Source organism: Oryzias latipes, chromosome 13, assembly GCF_053564925.1.
Source record: "Oryzias latipes strain Hd-rR chromosome 13, Olatipes_Hd-rR_3.1".
NCBI classification, from domain to species: Eukaryota; Metazoa; Chordata; class Actinopteri; order Beloniformes; family Adrianichthyidae; genus Oryzias; species Oryzias latipes.
Genome location: NC_136249.1, coordinates 25878546 through 25900425, shown reverse-complemented (window position 1 = coordinate 25900425; position 21880 = coordinate 25878546). Strand labels below are relative to the sequence as shown.

Here is a 21880-nt window from a genome sequence, read left to right as displayed (position 1 = left end):
AGTTTTCTCAATATAAAGCGAGAGTGTTACCAACTACACCACCTTTCAGCCCTATTACATATAATAAATAGATTTGAAAAATGCTGTGCTGACCATATAACATTTCTAAATTGATATTTTGCCTAATTATATGAAAAAAGTGTACGATGGCCCACTTTTTAAAGAGTCTTTTTTGTTGCTATGGATTAACATTTGCTTGCTCTATTCCACGCTTAGTTTCTGTGATTGTTCCATCTCTATCTGCTCAGCGTGTCCTGTGAAAATTTAAAGTGCCAACAGTTTGATGCTGTCACCCCTTTCAGCGCATTAATTAGAATCTGATTGCTCTTCTGTCCACTTGGCATCTTTTCAAAGGAAGAAAAGACCTAGTGTTTCTCACTGGATCTTAGCTAAGGTACAGGGCCTGGAAACTGGACGGAGCAGGAAAGAACTGAATTTCAATCAACAAGTAATGGTGGGTAAAAACGGATGCATGTGAAAGCTAGATAAATGGAAACTGAGGGGAAAAAGTTGTGCTGGAGATATGCGACCTTGGGTAATTAATGCCCATGGCCTATTCAGTGCTATTCTCAGAAAAAAGCAAGGTTATGCAAATATTGGTTATTTACATATCTGGACTCCCTAAAGCTTGATTAAACAATCAGCAGATATGGGCTCCTGTAAACAACAGCCAAGCTCCTGACAAGTGATAATAATTACAGGTGAGGTCCATCAGAAGTGGCTCATTTTCTCATTTTTGCATGCAATTAACAAATAGTTTAAAGTGTTAACAGATGTTTGCAAACTCATATTGTCTAGTTATTTTACCTTGGTTCCAACCCAACCTAGTAGTTATTCTGTAAGTTTGCTTATTTTTTTGGCTATTTTTACGTTTGTAAAAAAACAACATTCCAACAATTTATAAATGTATTAGTTTTGACCTGAAGTGGTGAAACCTACATGTAGAGGCCAAACTTGGTTTTACATGGCCAGTTTGCATGAGGAGTCAATTATATTACCATTTCTTTGAATAAAAAGATGGACATGTGTTGAAAACGACACTTTCTCTGCTTATAGTATAAAGAAATGTAGACTGGCTGTACATTAAACATCAAACAGGCTGATTTGGTATGGCAGCAGTGCTTCTTTATAAAAATAGCTTTGGTGCTAGTTAACAAGGCCCCCTGTGGAGCGTTCTCAGACTAAGGAGAAGGAATTGTGTTGTGTTTAAGAGAATAGGATTTTTGTCATTCATTGATGCCAACTGAGGATTCTCAGAATGATAAGCAGGGTGAAGAATGGCTTTGTGATCCATATAGTTTTTATATGAACATCTCAAGTTGCTCTGATTTCATGTCAAATATTTGTATTTGCCAAAGGAAAATGACCAATATGCAACATAAAGTGTTACTAGGCATTTATTGACTCTAGTTGTGTTGGATTCATTTTAGGCTCTAATGAACATTACAATAGAGCTGTTATTGTTTTTTGATGAGCTGAATGTCATACTAATCTCAGTTTAAATATATTAAAAAAACAATTCTAATTGTGTTCTGAAAATGGAATTTTTTCATTTATTGGGTCTAGAAAATAAATCAAATAATGTTTATAACAGACAGGTTTTTAGTTACAATTGCTGTGTTACTGTTAAACAAATGGTATGATTTTGTGCACAAAAGAAATTATCCCAATATATTTTGTGTTTGAATGTACAGTTATTACAAAGAATACAGAACTAAAATGTTAAAGACCCACTCTGACAAAAATTGTGTCGTCTGTTGATTTTTTGTGAAAGTGTTCCCTTACTTATTTACCATCATCCCTTTGTTTACACTCTCTCCTGCTAGCTTACAGCCCCTCACAACCCAACCCGAACATTACCGGTTTAACAAAAGCAGCAAACAATATTGGAGCTATCCATCCATGCAGTTATGAGGCAGATGCCAGCTCAGATGAGGCAAACAAAGACGTTCATGGATCTATTAATCTGCAATTGGATTAATCCAATTCATTCATTGATTCATTCATCTTGTGGCTTAACAATAAAGGTCCTATGTCACATCTGTGGCACTGTGTGATTGAAACATGCGTTAAAAGAGTTTCCCCTCCATTTAATTTTTTTGTCAAGTTCTGAAACAATCAGTGAAATTACTGTTACGCCTATTCAAACGGCTTGTTGTCAGCAGAAGAAGGTTAGTCGGTGCATAATGAGCGAGTCTGCAGAGTACTTGACCAAGTGCACTCCTATTCTTCAAAAATTAACCCTTGTGCTATCTTAGATGACCCCACCCTTACTTTGACGTGTTCTTCCTACCATGACAAGGGTGGATAGGTGCAAAGGTGGAAAGATTTCATGTAATCCATGGACACCAATGAAGATCACAAATCATTGAAGAAAAATGGTTCAGCGCACTGTCTAGTGGGTCTAGATGACCCAACTCCCAACGTTGAAGTGCCTAGGATAGCAGAAGGGTTACACATGTCGCACCGAGAGTGAGTTGACCCATCATTCTTAGCCGTGTAACACACCTACAGGCTTTTTCCGACATTTGTTTGTCTGCTTCTGATTCACCATGATTCACCACAATATGATTAAAAAATACTATGAAATGCATTTTAAGCCTAATTTTCTTTATAAATCTTCTCCATCATCAGAAAAACACTACATAACATGTTAAAAACACAATTTTCATCAAAGTCTTTAAGTAACTATGACCACGCCACATACTACTAGCGTGTGTAGGAGGCATTTATGTAAAAATTTAAGCTACTAAAGCTAATCAATATATCTATTAACAAAAACTGTGGGGTTCAAAGGTTATCAGGAAGTTAATAGGAAAGCAGTTATTTGGGAGCCACTGTATGTTTCCATGTGACAACCAACATTTATGTATGTGTTCAGTTTTCTATTTTCATTATAGTACCCTCCACTGGTTTCTAATGGTCGGTAAACATGGATTTCTTTTTACAAGAGTTAAATAAAACACAAATATTTGCATACAAATAAATCTATTTTGTCATTTCTTGCAAGCTTCTTCAAACAAAGTCATAAAATCTTTCGTTATGCTGGTCAAATTCAATCGGAAAACAACATGGGCGTTGATGATTAGATTGTAGAGCTCATTCAGCTTGGATTCAGTGGAGCATCTGCACCTGTGGCTTTTTTAGTCTCTTAGGTCTTAAAAGAATTATTTCTATAATTGTTAGACGACACACACATACACACTAACCAATGCAACACACATGCATGCCTACACACACAAATGCACCCGAAGGATGCTTTCACCTGATCCACACCTGGACACACAACAAAAGCATGCACTATCCGTGCACACATTTACACAAAAACATTTAGCAAATCATCACAGTAGGAAGCAGCAGGAAAAGCCACCAACTATAGTTATTTATTGTGACAGCACAAAGCCAGATGATTCCAATATATTGCACTCCCTGTGGCGACATTGCACTGCAGTGGCCAAACTAAAGTAATGGGTCTGCCAAAACTATATACCGTAAATCATCCAAAGTCTATTCATATCCCTTTAATATATTGCAGTCTTATTAAAGTAATAAAAAGCATTTACAATGCAGTTCTTGAGTTATCTTTCACATTTATGGTCTGTTGGTCTCAGAGGTGTTTAAGAGCTTCTAAATCCTCAAATACAGAGATGTTCTTACAGCCTTTGACGGCATAAATGGTCATTTTTAAGATGTGAGACCAACTGATTTATTTATACGTAAAAAATTTAGCTAACAATCTCTTGTGATAATAATGCCAAATAAATATGTCTATATTGATAAAGTTATCTTTATTGGGCTCTTTTGTGTTTGTGCATGTGTGCGTTGTGTGTATAATGCTGCAGGACATGTGACATCCGTTCAAAAATGCACATTTAGCCTATGATGTTCACACTGGATTGTCGCTATCCGATACTAGCGGATGTCTGCCACCTACAGTTTGAAGAGGCGTATTCCTCCTGGGAACAAACCGCAATTATTAATTTCTCCTCTGTGATCTTGTTCGGTTAGCACTTCCGTGTTTTGAAAAGGACGCTACCCAAACGTCAGTGCCAAATGTGAGTCCCTGAGAAATCTGAGCATTATCGCGATTTAGGAGTCAAAAGTTCAACTGTTTTAACTTCCAGCATGTGATCAAAGAGCGCCTGATTTTCCTTTTCCTAAACTCGTTGTGTCCCTTTCATTTGGAAAGGGACAAGAAATAATTTGTTATCATCATAAACAGATACATTTTTAAATAGACCAAGCTTTTTTTTAAATAAATGTTTTTGCTTGTTCTTTAATGGTAAATATTTTTCATCACATACAATAAACCAATAAATAAATAAACCCTAGCTTCTGTCATCATATTTTACCAAAAAATGAATCAAATGTGTAAGTGCTTACATTGGAAGCTTCTGCATTTAAATTCAGTTTCATGTGCACTTTGTTCCAGAACTGGGATTGGAACGTGTAATGTAGGTCACTGCCACAGCAAATACTCACTGCTGCTGGCTGCTTGAAGGCTTTATGTCATTCACTACTCAGCAGATTATCTGCCAGGTTGATGGCTAGAACTGTAAACTGTCTGGAAATTGGCTGATCTGTGGCCAGGGGAGGCAATTCAAAAAGGCTAAAACCTGTTTATTGTCCAACAAAGAAGCAGCTGCCAGCTTCTGTTTTGGATGAAATGTGACTGGCTGAGAAAGCTTTGAGGATGCAGAGGCAGTGGCTGCGGAATACAGTTTTTCACTTATGTCTTTGGGTTAAAAGCTACAGCTCTAAATTTGGAGGAAGGCAATTTTCATTATATTGCCTGTAAGTAGTTTAAAAGATTGGTGCAGTTTGACCCGCCTCAATTTATTACGGTACCACTTTATTTATGCAGAACATTTTCCATGACTGCATCCTGATGTGGTTTAAGGGGAGCAGGACTGATAGTCACGCAAAACATTGTAGCAATACGAGCTTTTTCTAAACTAACAAGTAACTGGAAAAAGCAGAAAAAACATTTAAATTAAAATCTTACTCTGGCTGTTTACATTTCGTTGTAGGAAGGCCAGGAAACCAAGTCTTTCTAAATGTAACCAAGAGATTGAAATGAACACGAGCATTTTCAAAAAGTTACTCTAATAGCCTTTATTACACATTTATTTCTATGTACACACTGGGAAAATTATGTGCCTTTAGCCCATGATGTTCACACTGGACAAGCAGGGAGGCGCTTCTTCCTTTTCTTTTACTATTGTATAGTAGTGCATAACTGCCACCAACAGCTGGAAGAGGCTTGGTGCAAATCTTGTGAATCCTTCTCCAGACTTCCTTTCACAGCTTTATTCTGATGTCATTTAATTTCAGCCGAGCACAAGCCCCAATTATTAATTTCTCCATGATATATTTTTCAAACGGTTGGTATTAAAAGGAGATGCCATCCATTCATCACCGCCAAATCAGAGTCTCTAAGTGGGCAAAGTTTCAATGGCCACGTCTTTTATTTGCAGAGCCCGAAAACGGTCTTGGAAAATTGCTTAGCTGTGCTTGAACGTGAAAACCTTGAACCCAGAAGCCTGAAACATGCGCTTACGCACTTTTACAGAGATTGCAAGTGACCGCTTGAATGCACGTTGCCAAGGCCGGGGTGAACGCAGCAGCAAGAAACACAGTACACATTTTTGTGGTAGCTTTGTCACAGGTTTCTCCTAATTGTAGCTCTGCATTGATGCTAAAAGGCTGTTTAACATATAATATTCATATACAGCACAGACCAAATGGACACACTTTCTCATTAAAATGAATAAGGTGTGTCCAAACTTTTGGTCTGTACTGTATATATTTATATATGTATTGTTTAACAACATAGCTTTAAGGCTTCTTTTAGTTGTACTGAAGGTCAAAATAAGGACATTTATCTCAGTTTTAAAAAGACGTCAGAGATCAAAGGACCAAAAACAATTAATTCAGTTTTGCTTAAAGTGAAAGATCCTCCAGTTTTTGGATTAATCAATAATTTTCAGAAATTGATCTGAGTCCCTGATAGGTAGAATTTTCAGCTTTCTCACAATGAGAAATCTTCCACATCCAAACCCTTTGGAGCACCATAATCTTGGTAAGGAGCTGTAACACACAAATAGTCTCCCATGAAGTCACCTAAAAAGGTCTAAAGCTGGATAATATCGTACATCAGGTAAAGACCATGAAGTAATACCATTTTATACCATTTATTAGCCTCTGCCTGGATGGTTGTCACTTTGTGGCTGCGTCTTGTTCAGTCATGCGTGTTTGTCATTGACAGAGAGCAGCACAGCCAATCATTGCGTGTCTCCTCCAACATAACAGCTGGGCAACAGTGATGCTATGTGACAGCAAGCAGACAAAACGAGGGAGGACCAGTAAATGACAAAAAACAAGTGACCAAAACAGAAAGTGCCAGATTTTGACCTTCTCGTATAACAGACGCGCGAAGAATATCTGCAGAAAAATGGAGAAAAATGCCAATGAAAGGTGATATTGTAGTTTCTTTAAGCAGTAGCAGGCCCGATGTTGATCCCTGTGCCAACCAACTTGTGTCTGATGAACAATCTGAGCAAGGCATTGAATCATTCCCAGCTCCAGGGCTCCTGCTCTTTAACTGACCCTGCTCTTTGATGTTTCCACACAAGAGACAAAGCAAAAATGTTGTAATTTCCCCATGGAATCAATAAATTAACAGGGTTTAGAAAAGCAGAACAGAATGACAAGAGCTGGGCTGCAGCCTGAAGTAAAACGTGATTTATTTTTTCCTATTGGGATTTACAAAACCACACACATTCAAGAAATTAATATAAATCAAATAAGCTATTATGGTGAACATCCTCGTCACTCTAATAGCATGCTGGTGCACACGGCAATTTGTCTCCATCTCTGTATTTTAGCCCGGTGCTCTTCGTTTCACCTACCTGTCAGCTGAAACACTATAATCACTTGGATGACCTGAGAACACTTCACTGCATGATTTAACAATACTTCTGTGCCGCCATGAATAATTTAATGTTATTTATCAAGCACTTCTTGTTTTTGTTTAAGCCCTCCAGTAGCTTTGCTATGAATAAACATGAAAAAAAGGTGTTTACGATTTCTTTTTGTATTTATTTAGACTTCAGGGACTAAAACAGTAACCAATAAACTCCATTCACACATTTCAACCAGCACTATTGTGACTCAGAATCCTAAACTGGTTAATGTTTACTACCAGAAAAATGCATCTTGTGTGCATATTACTATGGCATATATGCTTTGACATTCCGTTTAGAAGTTGCAATAAAATGCTCCTTCCAGTAGGTCTGTATGGTGCCACACCTGCACCAACAGGTTGTTGTTTTTCCATTTGAATGGTCTCCACCTGAATCCTCCGAGATATAATTCTTGAAACAAACTGTAAGGTGCCTCTCTGCTGCAGCAGGAGCAGCAGCAGCAGCTACCTGCTTGCATATAAACCTCAGGCGCCCTAGATTTAACAGATCAATTATTCATAGCAGGTGAGAGTCTGGTGATCTTTGTACATAAAGAAACACACACTGAGTTTCTGTGGTCTCAACTAATGGCTTGAAGGAAACGAGGAAAAATGGGAAATCAAGCAGAAAAGCAAATGGGGGTACAACAATGCATTGTGGTTCATTAGTTCAAGAGACAGTAAGTTCACCAAGGCAGGAAAAGACCCACTTTCGTAAAGTCATTGCTGAGTGAGAGCAAAATGCTTTTACCGTTGTGTAAAGAACTTTGTGTGCACCTGGGCCCAACATGAAGATGTAGCTTGGAACTAATACAGTCAATGGCAGAGAAATTATAAGAATTGTTGGTAGGATAAATCATCCTACCTCATTGCTATATTATTTTGTGAAAAATAGATATTTTTTTTCTTTTTTTTTGCAATGTAGATTCACATCTCTTCAGTAAAAGTTTTATTCTATCACTTTACCTTTTTAAATGAGAAAAAAAATAAACAATTATCTTAAAATCCTTTTTTTAATCAGTAGATTCTCAAAGCATCGAATCCTTAAGGAGTTAAATACGACTAGCTGCTGGAGGGTTTTTTATTTAATTAAGTTTTAACACATATTTATAACGCATCATAATAACTAATCAATGTGACAGCCATACACTAAAAGCACCAACACATTTTTTTTCCCAGACACTGCATTTAAAATCCCATAAAACCAGCACGTTGATATGCTTTCTTCAAAGAGTCTAAGAAAAAAGAACACAAAAAAAGTCGAAATGGAACTGGGGGAGAGGAAAAATGGAAGACCTTGATCTTCAGAGAGAAATCCCTCTTCATTAAGTCAAGTTTTTTAGGAAGCTTAGAGCTTCAACACAGATCCTTGTAAAGTTAATTCATTAAAGTGCAGCAGTTATTACCTTAAAGGCCTTCACCTCTTCTGCCAAGGAAACACACTCAGCATTTTAGATCATTTTTTAGCTTTAATTCAATGAGAGGAAGAAAAAAAAACCTTCAAGTTTAAAATCATTTTCCTCTCAGCTGGATTCGATCTAGGGCTTTTTGCCGCCCCCCTCACTCCTTTCAATAGAAGTTGGTTTTAATAATTTCTTTCAGTTTAGGTCCAGTAAAGGGAAGAGGGAAGGAGAAGAAAGAGTGAAGATATTTTTCGTTTACATGCTCAAATCTCGTCAGTGTCTGCCCATGAGACACAGTTGTGTCCCCGGAAAACAAATGCACATAGTTACCTTGGAGATTAATTATGGCCCCTTTAGTTTTACACCAAAAAACTAGAACTCACAAACTCTGAAAGAAGTCAAAACATCCCACATTTCTTCATTGTTTTGGCTTTGTCACCTGAGGATATGCCTCACGTTGGAGACGCTCTTACTGCTGATAGAATTTACCTCATAAAAACCACAACATCAAATCCAAAATGGGTTCAAAGTGTCCAAACTAACAAATAAACAAGCTTGTACTAGACGTTCTATGTTTGTTTTATCACACAGACCCCCAAAGAACAAGCACTTGAACATCATAAAAAATTCTATAGAAGACACTGGTTGGTTTTTTTTTTATTTATTTTTTGGCAAAGCGGCTCCTCTTGCGACAAGTTGGCCATTTGAAGTTCTTCTTTTTTTTTGGCTTTCCTCTCCATTGTAAACCTGAAGCCTCTGGAGGCAAACCACATAGCTCTGTGAGTGTTTTTCCCTCCCTCACAGCTGCTTGTCTGCATACAACTACTGCTCACAACTGAGTGCTCCCAATCCTCTTTTCCCTCATAAAGCCAAGTGCTTTGCTGCAGACGTTTCACAGATAAGTGGTTTATTTTTTTCTCCTCCACAGTGATGGCCTGAGACTAATTTTTGCTGCATGTAATGACTTGGTCTCTTGAACTCTTTCCATATATGACCAAAGAAGGAGCTTTTTCTTTTTTTTTTTGCAAAATGTTGCTTCTCGTGGTAAACAGCAATGATATTCGTAGAAGCAGCGGCAAAAAGAAGATATCAGCCTCTGTCTCAGTTCATATGTTCAGATGATGAAACGTGATTCCCTGCAGCCACTTTCCCCTCATCTCTCCTTGAAGATGGATAACGAGAAGTAAAGTCAAGGACAGGGAGAGAAAACCAGTGAGGGTTTTGTTTACAGAAGACATTGGGAGTGGGGTATTTCAAAGACTGATGGAGAGGTGGAGAAATAGAAAGGAAACACAGGGACAGAATTAAAACAAACCCTCTTTGACTTATGATTCCTGAAGAGAAAATAGGTGCACTGTCTTTTCCACACTATAGGGTGTACTGGATATAAGGTGCACAGTCAATGAATCGTGTATTTTTGTACTTATAACATATAAAAAGGCTCTTCGAACTATAAAACCCTTTAAGTGAGACAAAAGTGTCAGAGATAAATCCCCATTAAGCAGTCAAACTTCATTAACTACATTCATAACAACGCTAGGACTTGTTTGTAGCACGTGTTATTAACAATACATATAACACCCAATCTTGTTTGCGTCACGTAAAAACCCCAAAATGGATACTGCTAAAACAAACATTACTGTGACCTCGCTAACTCCCAACCTTGTTAGTAAGACGGAAAAAAAAATCCAACACTGCACATGGCCGCGTTTGCATATTTGCAATACAGCTAAACTCACATCGCCATATCTCGTTTTCACACACGTTTCTACGATTGTTTTCGGGCTCTACAAACAAAATGCATGGCTACTGAACACGCGTTAAAACTTTTACCAAGCAGGGACATGGATTTGACAGACAAGTTTGGATGACGTCTCTTTTAATTGACGGAAGTGCCAACCATTGGAAAATTGATCATAAAGAAGAAATGAATAATTTTGAAGTGAAATGAATAATTTGTGCCTGGCTGAAATTATACGACACCAAGTTTTTCATATGTTGGGATTGAGCTGTGAAGGAAAAAGCCTGCAGCAAGATTTACGAGATTTGCACCGCTTCAACCTTTTGCTCCAAACCTCTTCCAACTGTAGATGGCAGACATGCACTAGTAAACAGTAGAAAAAGAAGAAGTTTGTTCTCTATCTGCTGCCGTGTGGCGTTGGGGGGTTCTGGCTGCGCACCTGCTGCGGCCGGGGTCTTGGTGTGGGGATGACTGGGCATTCTCCCTCCTTCTTTTTACATTCCATCATCCATTTTAGAGGAACATGAACACTCACTTGAGCACAGGTGTTAGCTCACCTTTGCAATAATATTTTGCGTGATTGAATGAAATATTTCACACTAGTTGGTTTGAAGGCATAAGTATGCTAGTGTGAACGATATTTTGTATTGTATTGTGTACATGTTGACATGTGAACATTTTTGGAGCCAACAGGTATGTTTATAACATTTGAGTGTGTGTGTGGACAGGCCCCGCCCTTATAGACTTGTATTACATCTGAACCTCACTGTAATGATTATAAACATCCAGCAACTTGTTGCTTTATGCTGCTTCACGGTTTTATCCCCTCCCCTCCCTATTATCACCCTCCTACCCCCTCCCCCTTTAACATCCCTCTCTCTTCTTCCCTCCTTTCCCTTTCTGTCCGGTCCAACACAAAAGATTTTCAAATATGATTAAAATAAACAAAGTTTGGCCTCGATTACAAAAGGGGTTTATTCAGACATACCTCTGGCTTGTCAGAAGACTCATAACCCCTGTTGTTAAAGTAAAATATGTCCAACACAAGAGGCCTTCAGCTCTCATCTGTCTGCCCAGCTGTTGGACAGGACAAGTAAAAAAGAGAAAAATAAATAATAAAATAAAAACATGGAAAAAGAAGAAGACCCCCCTCTCTGATGGTCCAGTGTGAACACCATATGCTAACAGTGTGTTAAAGAATGCGGGTTCTTAAACATACATCACATGCCAAACCTTGTTTGCATCTCGTAAAAAAACAAACGTTTGACATAGCACTGCAATTGTCTCAAAATTGCTTGGATATCAGTAAGCACAAGAATAAATCCATATACAAGGTGCTATAGATTACACAGCACACTGTTGTTTAAATGAAAAAAAATGTATGCTTCAAACTGCGCCTTGTAGTGTGGAAAATATGGTTAATTGCTTTTAATTTTTTAATTTCAAGTTCTGTGAGTGGAATTGAAAGTTTTATAAGGCCAAACATGCAAATACTTACTCAAGATAAACAAGTGAATAAATTGGGCTGCAACTAATAGAACTCTGTAGTACTGTAGTACTGCCATGAGGACACTGTTACTTCAAGCTCCAGGGTCATACAAGTGCAATGTGTTGTTCAGTACAGATAAGACAACCCAAAGTGGAAGCTTTTCTGTGCACCAAAAGAGAGCTGAAACTGAGAGTGATTGACTGACCAAACACAGGCTGAATGTTAATCTGTTTTGTTTTTTTCTAGAATACCTGACTGATTACCATTCAAGCCATTCACGTCCATCTCCAAAGACAAAGACGACAAATTTAGCACATTAAGTTCAAGATCCTCCTGTTAACCTATAAGGCCTTACATGGAATGGCCCCGTCCTATATTAAGGACCTCATAGTCCCTTACCAACCAATCAGAACACTTCGCTCGCAAAATGCAGGACTGCTTGTGGTTCCTAGAATTGGTAAAAGTACGGTTGGAGGTAGAGCGTTTAGCCACCAAGCCCCTGTCTTATGGAATAAACTCCCAGCTCATATAAGAGAGGCCGACTCAGTTTCTACATTCAAAGCTAGACTGAAAACATTCCTCTTTGGACAGGCTTATTGTCAGACTAGTTAGTATTCAGAGATTATTTAACTTAATGTTAGTTTGTTTAAATTAAACTTAATAATAACTATTTCTTTTAAAAGGCTGCTAGAAGTTGAAGCTGGGGTAACTATGGTACACTGGGGTTCTGTCCTCTTTCCTTTTTTACTTCTACCCTTCCTCTCCTCTATTCTTGATCATAATTTATCATTTAGTTCTCCATGCCTCTGTTTGGTACAGTGCGATTCATGTATTGTCCCTCTTTTCCTCTCCCCTCCTGGGGAGTGGGAGTGCTTCCAGACTCCAGTTGGCTCATCCGTGCTCCAGTTCCTGACCGTTTACCTCGCCTTTGCTCCTGCTCCTACACCTGGCTGTGGATCCTGCCTCTGGCTCATCTCTGGCTCGTCTCTGCTCTGTACCTGACCGAGTACCTCGCCTCTGCTCCTGCTCCTACACCTGGCTGTGGTTCCTGTCTCCGGCTCGACTCGCGCCTTTGACTGTCCCGATAACCACGGCTGGATGAAGCTCGTCTGCTGGACTTTTATATATGTAGTTGTAGATTTAGATAAGTTAATTCTTCTCTAAGATTTCTGGTAAATCGCCTGTCCGTCCTGGGGGAGGATCCCTCCTTCATGTGGGCACCCCTGAGGTTTCTTCGTTTTTTCCGGAATCCGGTTTTTTTGGGAGTTTTTCCTTACCGCGAAGGGGGGTCTAAGGGCAGGGATGCCAGTATAGCTTAGTCAGTTTGTTAGTTCATTTTAGTATTTTTCTATTGAACTCTTTGTATTCGTGATCCTTTTGATTTCATGTTTTACTTCGAAGCCCATCGAGACGACTGTTGTTGTGATTTTGGGCTATACAAATAAAATTGAATTGAATTGAATTGAATTTTTATCTGCATCTTTGAGAGAGAAACAAGTGTCTCCTTTTTTGTGATGTGACTCAATTTATTCTGGCTCCTAAATTCTGATTGTGACTCCAGAGGAATGAAGACATGTTTAAACAAAAGAGGACTTCATTTAATTATTTAGTTTAAAAGAAAAAGAAAGTCTCAACACACTCATGAAGTAGTATTAAGTCCTTACAACTGATATAGTTAAATGTAATAAAAAACCCCAATTTAAGTAACTTTAAAGAGTAAAATGGAGAACGGAAGACAAGAACATTTGTAGCACTTAATACTAAGTTTGGGTTTCAGTTGCAGTGATAACAGCAGCAAAGTGGTGTGGAAGGGAAGCCACCAGTTATAAAAAGCTCAGCTTGCTCTCCAGATTTGTTTGCACCGCGTCTAAAGCTGTGCTAATAAATACATCTTTGACTGTTTAGGAATTCACAAAAGCCGTGTCACACGGCGTACATTTTGCGCATTTTCCACCTATACATTTTTGGTCTTTCATGATACATGCGTGATACACGCAATTCCTCAGTGTTTCTTGGGTTCGTCATTTGTCGATGTGTGCAGATGTCCGCCGAGCGTTTTGGCCGATGACACTGTCGGTGAATTCGGTTTTGAACTGTTGGTAATTTTTGGTTGATTCAGTATTACACAGTTTATGCACATTTTATATAGTTTATGTGAAATTATTACGTTAATCGAATGCAATTGTGCGTGAGTCTTGCGAGATGCATACACAAATTTGTGGCTTTCAATGACCGTTCCACGTACGGCTAACTGACTTTTCAAGCATGTACCACTGATAAATAACATTTATCAAATCAAATCAACCTTTATTTATATAGCACTTTTTCAACAACATATGTCACTCAAAGTGCTGTGCATAAAAAGACAAACCGTGCGACAACCCCCCCCCCCCCCCCCCGCAAAAACACACACACACACTCCCACACACACATCAATAAATAAATAAATAAATGAATAAATAAATAAAAAAGTGATAAAATGATAGAATGTAGAGACCAGGCTTTGTCTTGACGTGGGGAAACGATATTTTGGGGACATGTCCACACCAGCGACCCCCCAACCCAAGTTCACGGAGAACACTACCACAGAACCCCCCAGATCCGATCAAAAGAGTCAGACCCAGGAGATCCCACTGCAGCGTCCCCGCTCACTGAGTAGGGTCAGTCACATCAAATTATGTAATTGACACTCGGTTCATGTTCTACGTTGATTAATGTGTTTCTTTGCATGTTTTAGTCATACTTCTGCTGTGGTTTTAATGTGGTTCATTTTGGAATACATCTGGAAAAATTTCAAGTAAAGACCACAACTTTTCTCACTTTTTTAACATATATTCACGTATGACCAATTTTCATCTGTGAATATATGCGCTGTGGGACCCATCCTTTAGTAAAAAGAGGTCTGAATTTTTTCACTTTAATCAGCAACATACTTTAAAGTTCCTGGAACCTTAGACAACTTTGATGCGGTGAAGCTGCTCCTTAATGTAAACTCAACTGCATATTTTTCCCGTCTGCAGTGAAATACTCTGAGATCCCAGCATACGTATGAACTCTTCAGTAATTAAACCGTTTTGACCATTAATTTCACACCTAATTCAAATTTTATTGAGGTTTTATAGAGCAGATAAATATCTACGAGGCTTTCAAGTACGCAAAAGAGGATTAAGGGATTTAGTGACAAATTAAACAGATCAGAAATGCAGAAATGTGATTTTGATGCAACACTTACTCCACAAATAAATTGCCATAAAAAAAGAGAAAATAGGACAAAGTTATGATGAAGAGGGCTATGCCGCACTAAAAAGGGAAAAAATAAGAGTTAGAGTGAGATGCTAATCCTCCTGAAGTAAAAACGGAATAAGTTAAAAATTGCTCTTGAATTTTTTTATTTTTTTTTGCAACGCAGGACTTCTTCACAGCAGACTGACCAAGCCTCATAAAGCACTCCTGCCTTGCATATCTTCCCACTGGGGCTATTATCTTCACACCTCTCTGCCTTCACCACCACAGATGCTACCTCCTCACTGCATCGCCCTCTCTCCCTCACCTATTCTCATGCACCCACAGGCAGCGCTGTTGGTGGGGCCCCAGTCAACCATGGGAAACTCTCATTTCCAAAGCCCAAACTCAAACACTCCAAAGTTTGTGGAAGTGATTTGATTTTCTCTGTTGAATCCAAAGTATAAACAAATGAGTAGAACTGCATGCATCAATTTCCTGTTTAAAGCAAAGCGGACTTAATCTAAAAAATGCTGGCAAAATACTCACTCAAGCAGGCTAATTAAAGTTTTCAAGATTAAAATTAGGAGTAAACAAATAATTGGAAAAAAATCACAGTGAGATTGGATTACTTTTTACACAACATACTTAATGCTTTTTGTATTTTTAGAAATAAAATTTACATTTTTAAGGTTTTATGGCTACATAGTTCTATTAATAATGCTATCAAAAGTTTTAGTGCTTAAACTCTCCTAAATATAATAAAAAACTGTTATAAAATGCTTGAGAAAATAAATACTTTTAAAACAAAGAATTTCCTAAACATTGTTTAAAATGTAGGGAAACTTTACATACATTCATAGGCGGACCTAGAATATTTATAGGAGGCCGGCAGGGGGGCAGAAGAAAACAGCAGAATGGAAATAAAAAAATCAAAACAAGTATTTTTAACAGTTTCATTTATTTAATGCTTCTTTAAATATTTGCAATGCTTAAAGAGGCTTGTATTGATGTTTTTTTAATCTTTGTCTATAATTATACCTTTATTGACTCAAGAATTATGGGGGCAGATGCCCTCCTTGACTCCCCGTAGTTCTGCCCCTGGATACATTAGATATAATAATGTATTTACTGTTGTTCATGTTTTTTAGTAAGCTTTTAATTCATGTCACTTTATCCTTTTCATAAAAAAGTCTCTTAATAAAAAAGTTAAATAGGATAAACGATTCAGATTTTGATACTAAATACTTCATTGTCTCTGGTGGGAAATTGGGTAATATTATATAAAGTAAAATAGATTAAAATAGATTAAAAATAGTGTGTCGGAAAGTCAAACCAGAATCTACATTATCTGACAGTGAACACAGTAGTAAAAAAAGATCAGGCAAGATTGTGTGACATAAAAGATGCAGAGAGCAGTCATCAAAACCCCTTAGGGTCGCAGCGTGGTTTTTATACAAAGTTATGCAGAAAATCAGTCAGTACTTTGAGGCCTTGGACAGAATTTTGGCTTCATGTGCTTCCCTGGTGGAAATGCCCACAATTCTTTATAGAGATTTTTCCTTGAAAATGGCATGAGTGGGTGAGTAAGTGGGTGGGTTAGACTTACAGATCAGAGGACGTGTTGAGCATTGCCGAAAGTGATTGTGAGGCTGAATGAAAAGCATCTGCTCGCCTAGAAACATAGGAAGATGTCAATAAAAGTAGGGTAAACAAAACCATAAACAAAAGTAAACCTATGACGTAAATCATATTTAGCACTAATATTGTTTAAAAATACATAGCAATATAGTGGCTTTGCTTTAATATATTTTTTTAAACATTGTGTCATTAAATGTTACTTTAAGATTTTACTCAGGAGTGTCAAACTCGATTGCACAGTGGGCCAAAATCCCAAACACACCTTAGGTCGAAGGCCAAACTTAAAAAACATTTCTTTAACATCCTAAAACTAAATTTTTAAACTTTAAAACTTCAAAAATGTAACTTTTAAAAAATAATTAAGAATCAAAACAAACTGGAATATTATTCCAGAATAAATCAACTTAAACCTTAAATAACTTTCAATATTTTGCTATTCATAAAAATATATTCCGTCAAAATTATACAAGTTAAGTCAAAGTGCTGAACATAAACTCTTTTTCCAATTTTAGATACCAAAAGCAAGACAAAAAATGCTTACGGTTAGGAAATTAGATATAAGAAATGCAAAAATAAGTTTGAAAAGTTTTGTGGCAAAAATGAAAAAAATCTTTAGGCTCCTTTGCTATTTTATTTGTTGCAGTAAATGTGCCAGTCACACCTTTAAAGCAACATGTGTCTTAATTAAAAAAAACACAGTATTTAGTCCAAACAGAAAACATTGGAAATCCTCTAATTAATTATGCAAATATTCTTCTTCTGTTCTTTTGTGTGACATCATCCCGCAGGTCTGTTTGTCTGGGAAGAGCATGTCTGAAGCTGCAGCAGGAGATGAAAGCTAAAACTGCTCTTGTCAGTTCCAACCACAGTGAGCAGCACAGACAAGAGATCGATGACAGAAAACTTTAAGCGAGTGAACCAACAGCAGGTGGATCTAAGCTAATGCAACAAAGTGGATAAAAGGCATTAAGATACATGTCAGGGAAGCCATTTAAATGTCTGTTTAAATGTAATGTAACTTATTAACATAATCACTGGGGTTCCCATCTTTGACACTAATTTTTATACACTTTGACGTATAAAATACAACAAATCCCTTTGATGCATTTAAAAATGAGAAAATTAGAAGAACACTTCAGAACTGATGATCATTTTGGCAAAAATGTTAGCTGTAAAGCACAGATGCAGCCAGGTACACTACCCCCAGAGACAAACTCGGGGAAAAAACATCTGATTTTGTTGAAAACTGGAGCATGTCAGCCAAGTATTGTAACTTTGAAGTTTACCCTTAAATCCTCTAAAAGATGGTATGCAGTTTGCAAAACACCTGCGTCCCTGAATTACACTATTAGACTGTTTGCATTCTGTTCTGAGATTACTTTCCTTTATGGAATGGCTGTCTGGTGGCATGCGCTAATTTAGGCAGAAACATTATCTGTTGGTGCAATGACCTCAAATCTAACTTTGGTTTACAGTACAGATAGGATTATTGATGAATGAGTCGCTGTGAGGGGAACTTTTTTTTGGACATTCTCCTCTTCACTGTTTTGTTGGTGGGATGATGCATGTTTGTTGGCATGCTGCACGCTCCATTTGTAAACAATGACACTGCACATTAGGCTAAAACAGTTTTGTATATGGATGCAGACTTGTTTCTTTTTTTTAGCTGGGACAAGCTCTGTCCATTTATGCATGTGATTTTTTTTTCATCTGCACTGTAATTAAATTTCAAAATGCTAAAACATTCTTGTAGAATCTGAGGTGTAATTGAGAAATGTTATTTTTGACCTTGGCAGAAGCTGTTGTCTCCAGAAATCTGAAAAATCTTTCAAAAGTTCCCCACCCTGTGAGAAAAATATAAAAATTCCCGGAAAACCAGATGAGGTCAGCAGTTCAGCACCTGTTTTCTTATCTTTATTCTTACAAATAAGGCTTTTTGTCTGAGTACACATTGATGATGCACGCCTAAAAAAGAAGTTCCGGTCACATAGCTTAAATGTTCCATATCACTGCGCTGGCTTCTTTAAAACAAGCTTTGGCTTCATCATCTGGATAAAAACAAGCAGTAAGAGGGAGACCTTTTTCTCTGGACTGATGCTTTATTTAGCCTCTGATCATGATGATCAGCAATATATCACTTTCCTTTGCCACTGCAGTCGAGGTTTAGGTGCCAGCTAAGTGCCGCATTGTCAACAAATAGTTTGCTTTTTGTGAAAACAGTGATCTAAGCCAAAAAAAACCCAAGAATAAAGTACTTAAAATGGATTGAATATTTATTTCTTTTGTAAGTGACCGTGGTTTAAGTGGGATAATGACCTTATCCCTTACAAAGCTGACGTGCATTGTTTTACAATCGAGTACTAGAGTTACTGTGAACGCAGTTCAATTCAATTCAATTTTTTTTGTATAGCCCAAATTCACAGCAACAGTCATCTTAATGGGTTTTGTACCGGTAATTGTAAAGTAAACATACAATCAAAAGGATCATAAATGCATAGAATTCAATAGGAGAATACTAAACTCTAACTAAACAGACTAAACTAAATTGGCATCCCTGCCCTTAGACCCTCCTTCGCGCAATTAATACAGTCTGACTGACTGATGCACTCTTCTCTGACACTTTTGTTTCGCATAATGTGCCTACTAGGTGCGCCTGATGAAATAAGCTTGATTCATTGATGATGCGCTTTATAATCCTACAGAGCGGAAAATACAGTACTTTGGCCTAAATCTTTTGCTGGTTGTTGAGCTGGCCGGAGCAACCTCTAGTCAATGTGCCCTTCCCTTTTTAGACTTTTTTTTCACAGGCTGATGATCAGACCGGACCATACATGTTTATGGTTGTATATACATTTTTCATGTAAAAGAAAATGAAAATTATTTGGCAAAACTGGGGTAAAAAAACACACAACATTTAATGTGAGTAAATTAGGTTTTTTTGTATTAAACAACAATTTTATACATACAGTGCAACCAGCTGGTCTAAGCACCTTCAAGTAGTTTTGATTATTGTGTCCTTTTCTTTGCAGAATGTGCCACAGGGTTTCAGTTTAAGCCTCATCTGTAAAAGAAAACTCTAATATTTCTTGATCTCATTCTTTTTAACATCTGTGGCAAAAATAAAATAATACTATGTAATAGAATAACATAAAAATATTTCCTGGCCTTTTTCTGTGTCTCCTAAAATCAGGTTAACACGTATGACAGTCTATGCGCTGTTATCCTTTGATCCAAAAGTTTTTGTGCTACAATGAAAACCTTTTGATGGCAGTGTGTACGTCTTTAGCAGTTAATCTGTGATGGAATTGGATCTACAAATATCAAGAAGCTATCATTTTCAGCATTTAATCCAGTAATTCTGCTGTAATAATGTTAATTCTCCATTCCTTGAAATCTATCATAGAGCTCCGTTTCCTTCACCGCTGCAGTGAATGTAATGAATTTTCCCGGAATAGACGTAATACGATCTTCCATTTTCTTCCTCTCCATTTTCTCCACTTAACACCGACAGTAACCAGTTCATTAATCACCTCTTTTTAAGAAGTGCATGTGGATAGCTGTTTGTGAGAACCTGGACTAAATTAGTGTCTCACTTGTGGGGTTTTTGTGGTCTGTTGTTAAAGCAAATCTTTAAAAAAAATGTTAGAACATGACCTGAAAGTAGAGTAATGGGCCGAAGGAAGTCAGGTATAAGAGGGCAACAAAAAAAGGGGATTTACTCAACAATCCCAACGTGCAGCTGAGCGAGAAATCCAAGAACAAAGAAAGTCCAAACATACATTTTAAAACTGAGCGTGGGAAAACCAAGTGAACATGACTGAGGATTTGGCAGAGAACAAAGAAAACCGATGAGTGCATAATTTATACTGAGGAGAGTAATCGCTAACATGATTGAGGTGTAACCGTCAGTGACACAAGCCAACTGTGACACACATAAATCTTAACAAGACAAAAAAAAATCATTTCCAAACCTCTTTATGCATTCCATTTTCCAGCTGTAGCCATGTCTCGTCACTGTTTTGCAGAAACAGCTTTAGAGTGCGACTATTTTACCTGCACAGTCACGAATGTCGGAAGACAAAGCCTCTTCAGGCAGAGCAGAGGTTTTCAAAGCTATCCCTGTTTTTATCTGCAGTATGATGAAATGGTAATGCAGCTTTGATGGAAACAAAGTGAGAGCTCCACAATCTTTCAAATTGTGTGAAAAATAAAATGTAAAAACATCTATCAATTCAAAGAAAATTAAATACAAAAATGTATGCTTGCTATAGTTTAAATTCAGGCTGCTTTTCTGTCTTAACTAACTTAGACATCCCAAGAATAATCTGTTTGTTTTACATTCCATAAAAGCTGAGAATATGGACAAGCCATGTCTACGCTGTGTGCAGCTTTTGATACATTTGATTTTGGATCAAGGTCACATATTAAGTTACTTCATAAAACTCAAAATGTCAGAATCCTCACAAACCAATTTCAGGAGCATTTGATTTATAAAGCCAGCAGGCAGCGGTGCATGCTTAGTCACTTGATATTGGGTTGTGTTGAAGCTCTTACTGATACACCCAGAACTAACAGGAGCAGACAGGCCAATAACATATTATATACCTCAGAAAAGGTTCCTCTGAGCATAAACAAAACATGTATAATAAAAGTACACTTAAAGTCTCACTCCGAAAATCTTTCAATCTATTCTAAAAGCGTTCCCAGTGGTCTTCTAATTTTGATTAAGTTGTTTTAGGCAAAATCAAAGATCCTGTGTTTTTTTTGGACATAGTTTCTGCAGAGCGGCAGGAGTTCATTCGAAATTTGCCTCTCAGTTGTGGGCAGGACTGTAAGCATTGAATATACAGTGATCCCTCGCTATAACACGGTTTACTTTTCACGGTTTCGCTACTTCACGGATTTGCAGCGTGCATTGTGTTCTGCATTCTGATTGGCTAAAAAGCCACTCTGCTTCTTCTCTACCTGTGCGTCAATAACGTTGCAGTTTAATATGTACACGTACGTAAAACAGCTTGCCAAATTTACATTATGTACTTGCAAATTCTCTTGATGTTGGCAATGTCTATGTATAAGGATGTTTTTGCGAAGAAGAAAAAAAGAGCGACACCAACTGCCGATCACTATGTTCTTCTCCCGAACAAACACACCTGCAGCTGCACCGCGGGCTTTAAAAGAAAAATCAGGAGTCAGGATGCAGCGGCTCAGTCTGAACTTAGAGCAGTTAAATACACCCGAGTCACTATTTGTGCGACTGTACTTTGTATTTTTTCATAATCATCATTTTATATTTTCTCCCGTTTAATCCAATTACGCGGGTCGCGGTGGGCGGGGCTAATCTCCGCGATTTGACGCCTTCTGTTCACATTGATGATTAAAATTATTATTTGACAGTACAGAACAGAAGTTATTTGTTAAAA

The 21880-nt window shown here is 37.6% G+C and overlaps 1 protein-coding gene across 4 annotated transcripts in view; it reads right to left on the bottom strand.

The window, feature by feature from the left end:
• Positions 1-21880, bottom strand: part of rtn4rl1b (reticulon 4 receptor-like 1b) — a 183546-nt gene that overhangs the window by 11464 nt on the left and 150202 nt on the right. For 2 of the 4 annotated variants that reach the window (XM_078929401.1, XM_078929402.1), the window contains exon 2: positions 16429-16494. The exons of the other annotated variants lie outside the window; for them this stretch is intronic. In XM_078929401.1, coding sequence (XP_078785527.1) covers positions 16429-16494 — 66 coding nt within the window. The remainder of the gene's footprint in view (positions 1-16428; positions 16495-21880) is intronic. 4 annotated transcript variants of the gene reach the window in all.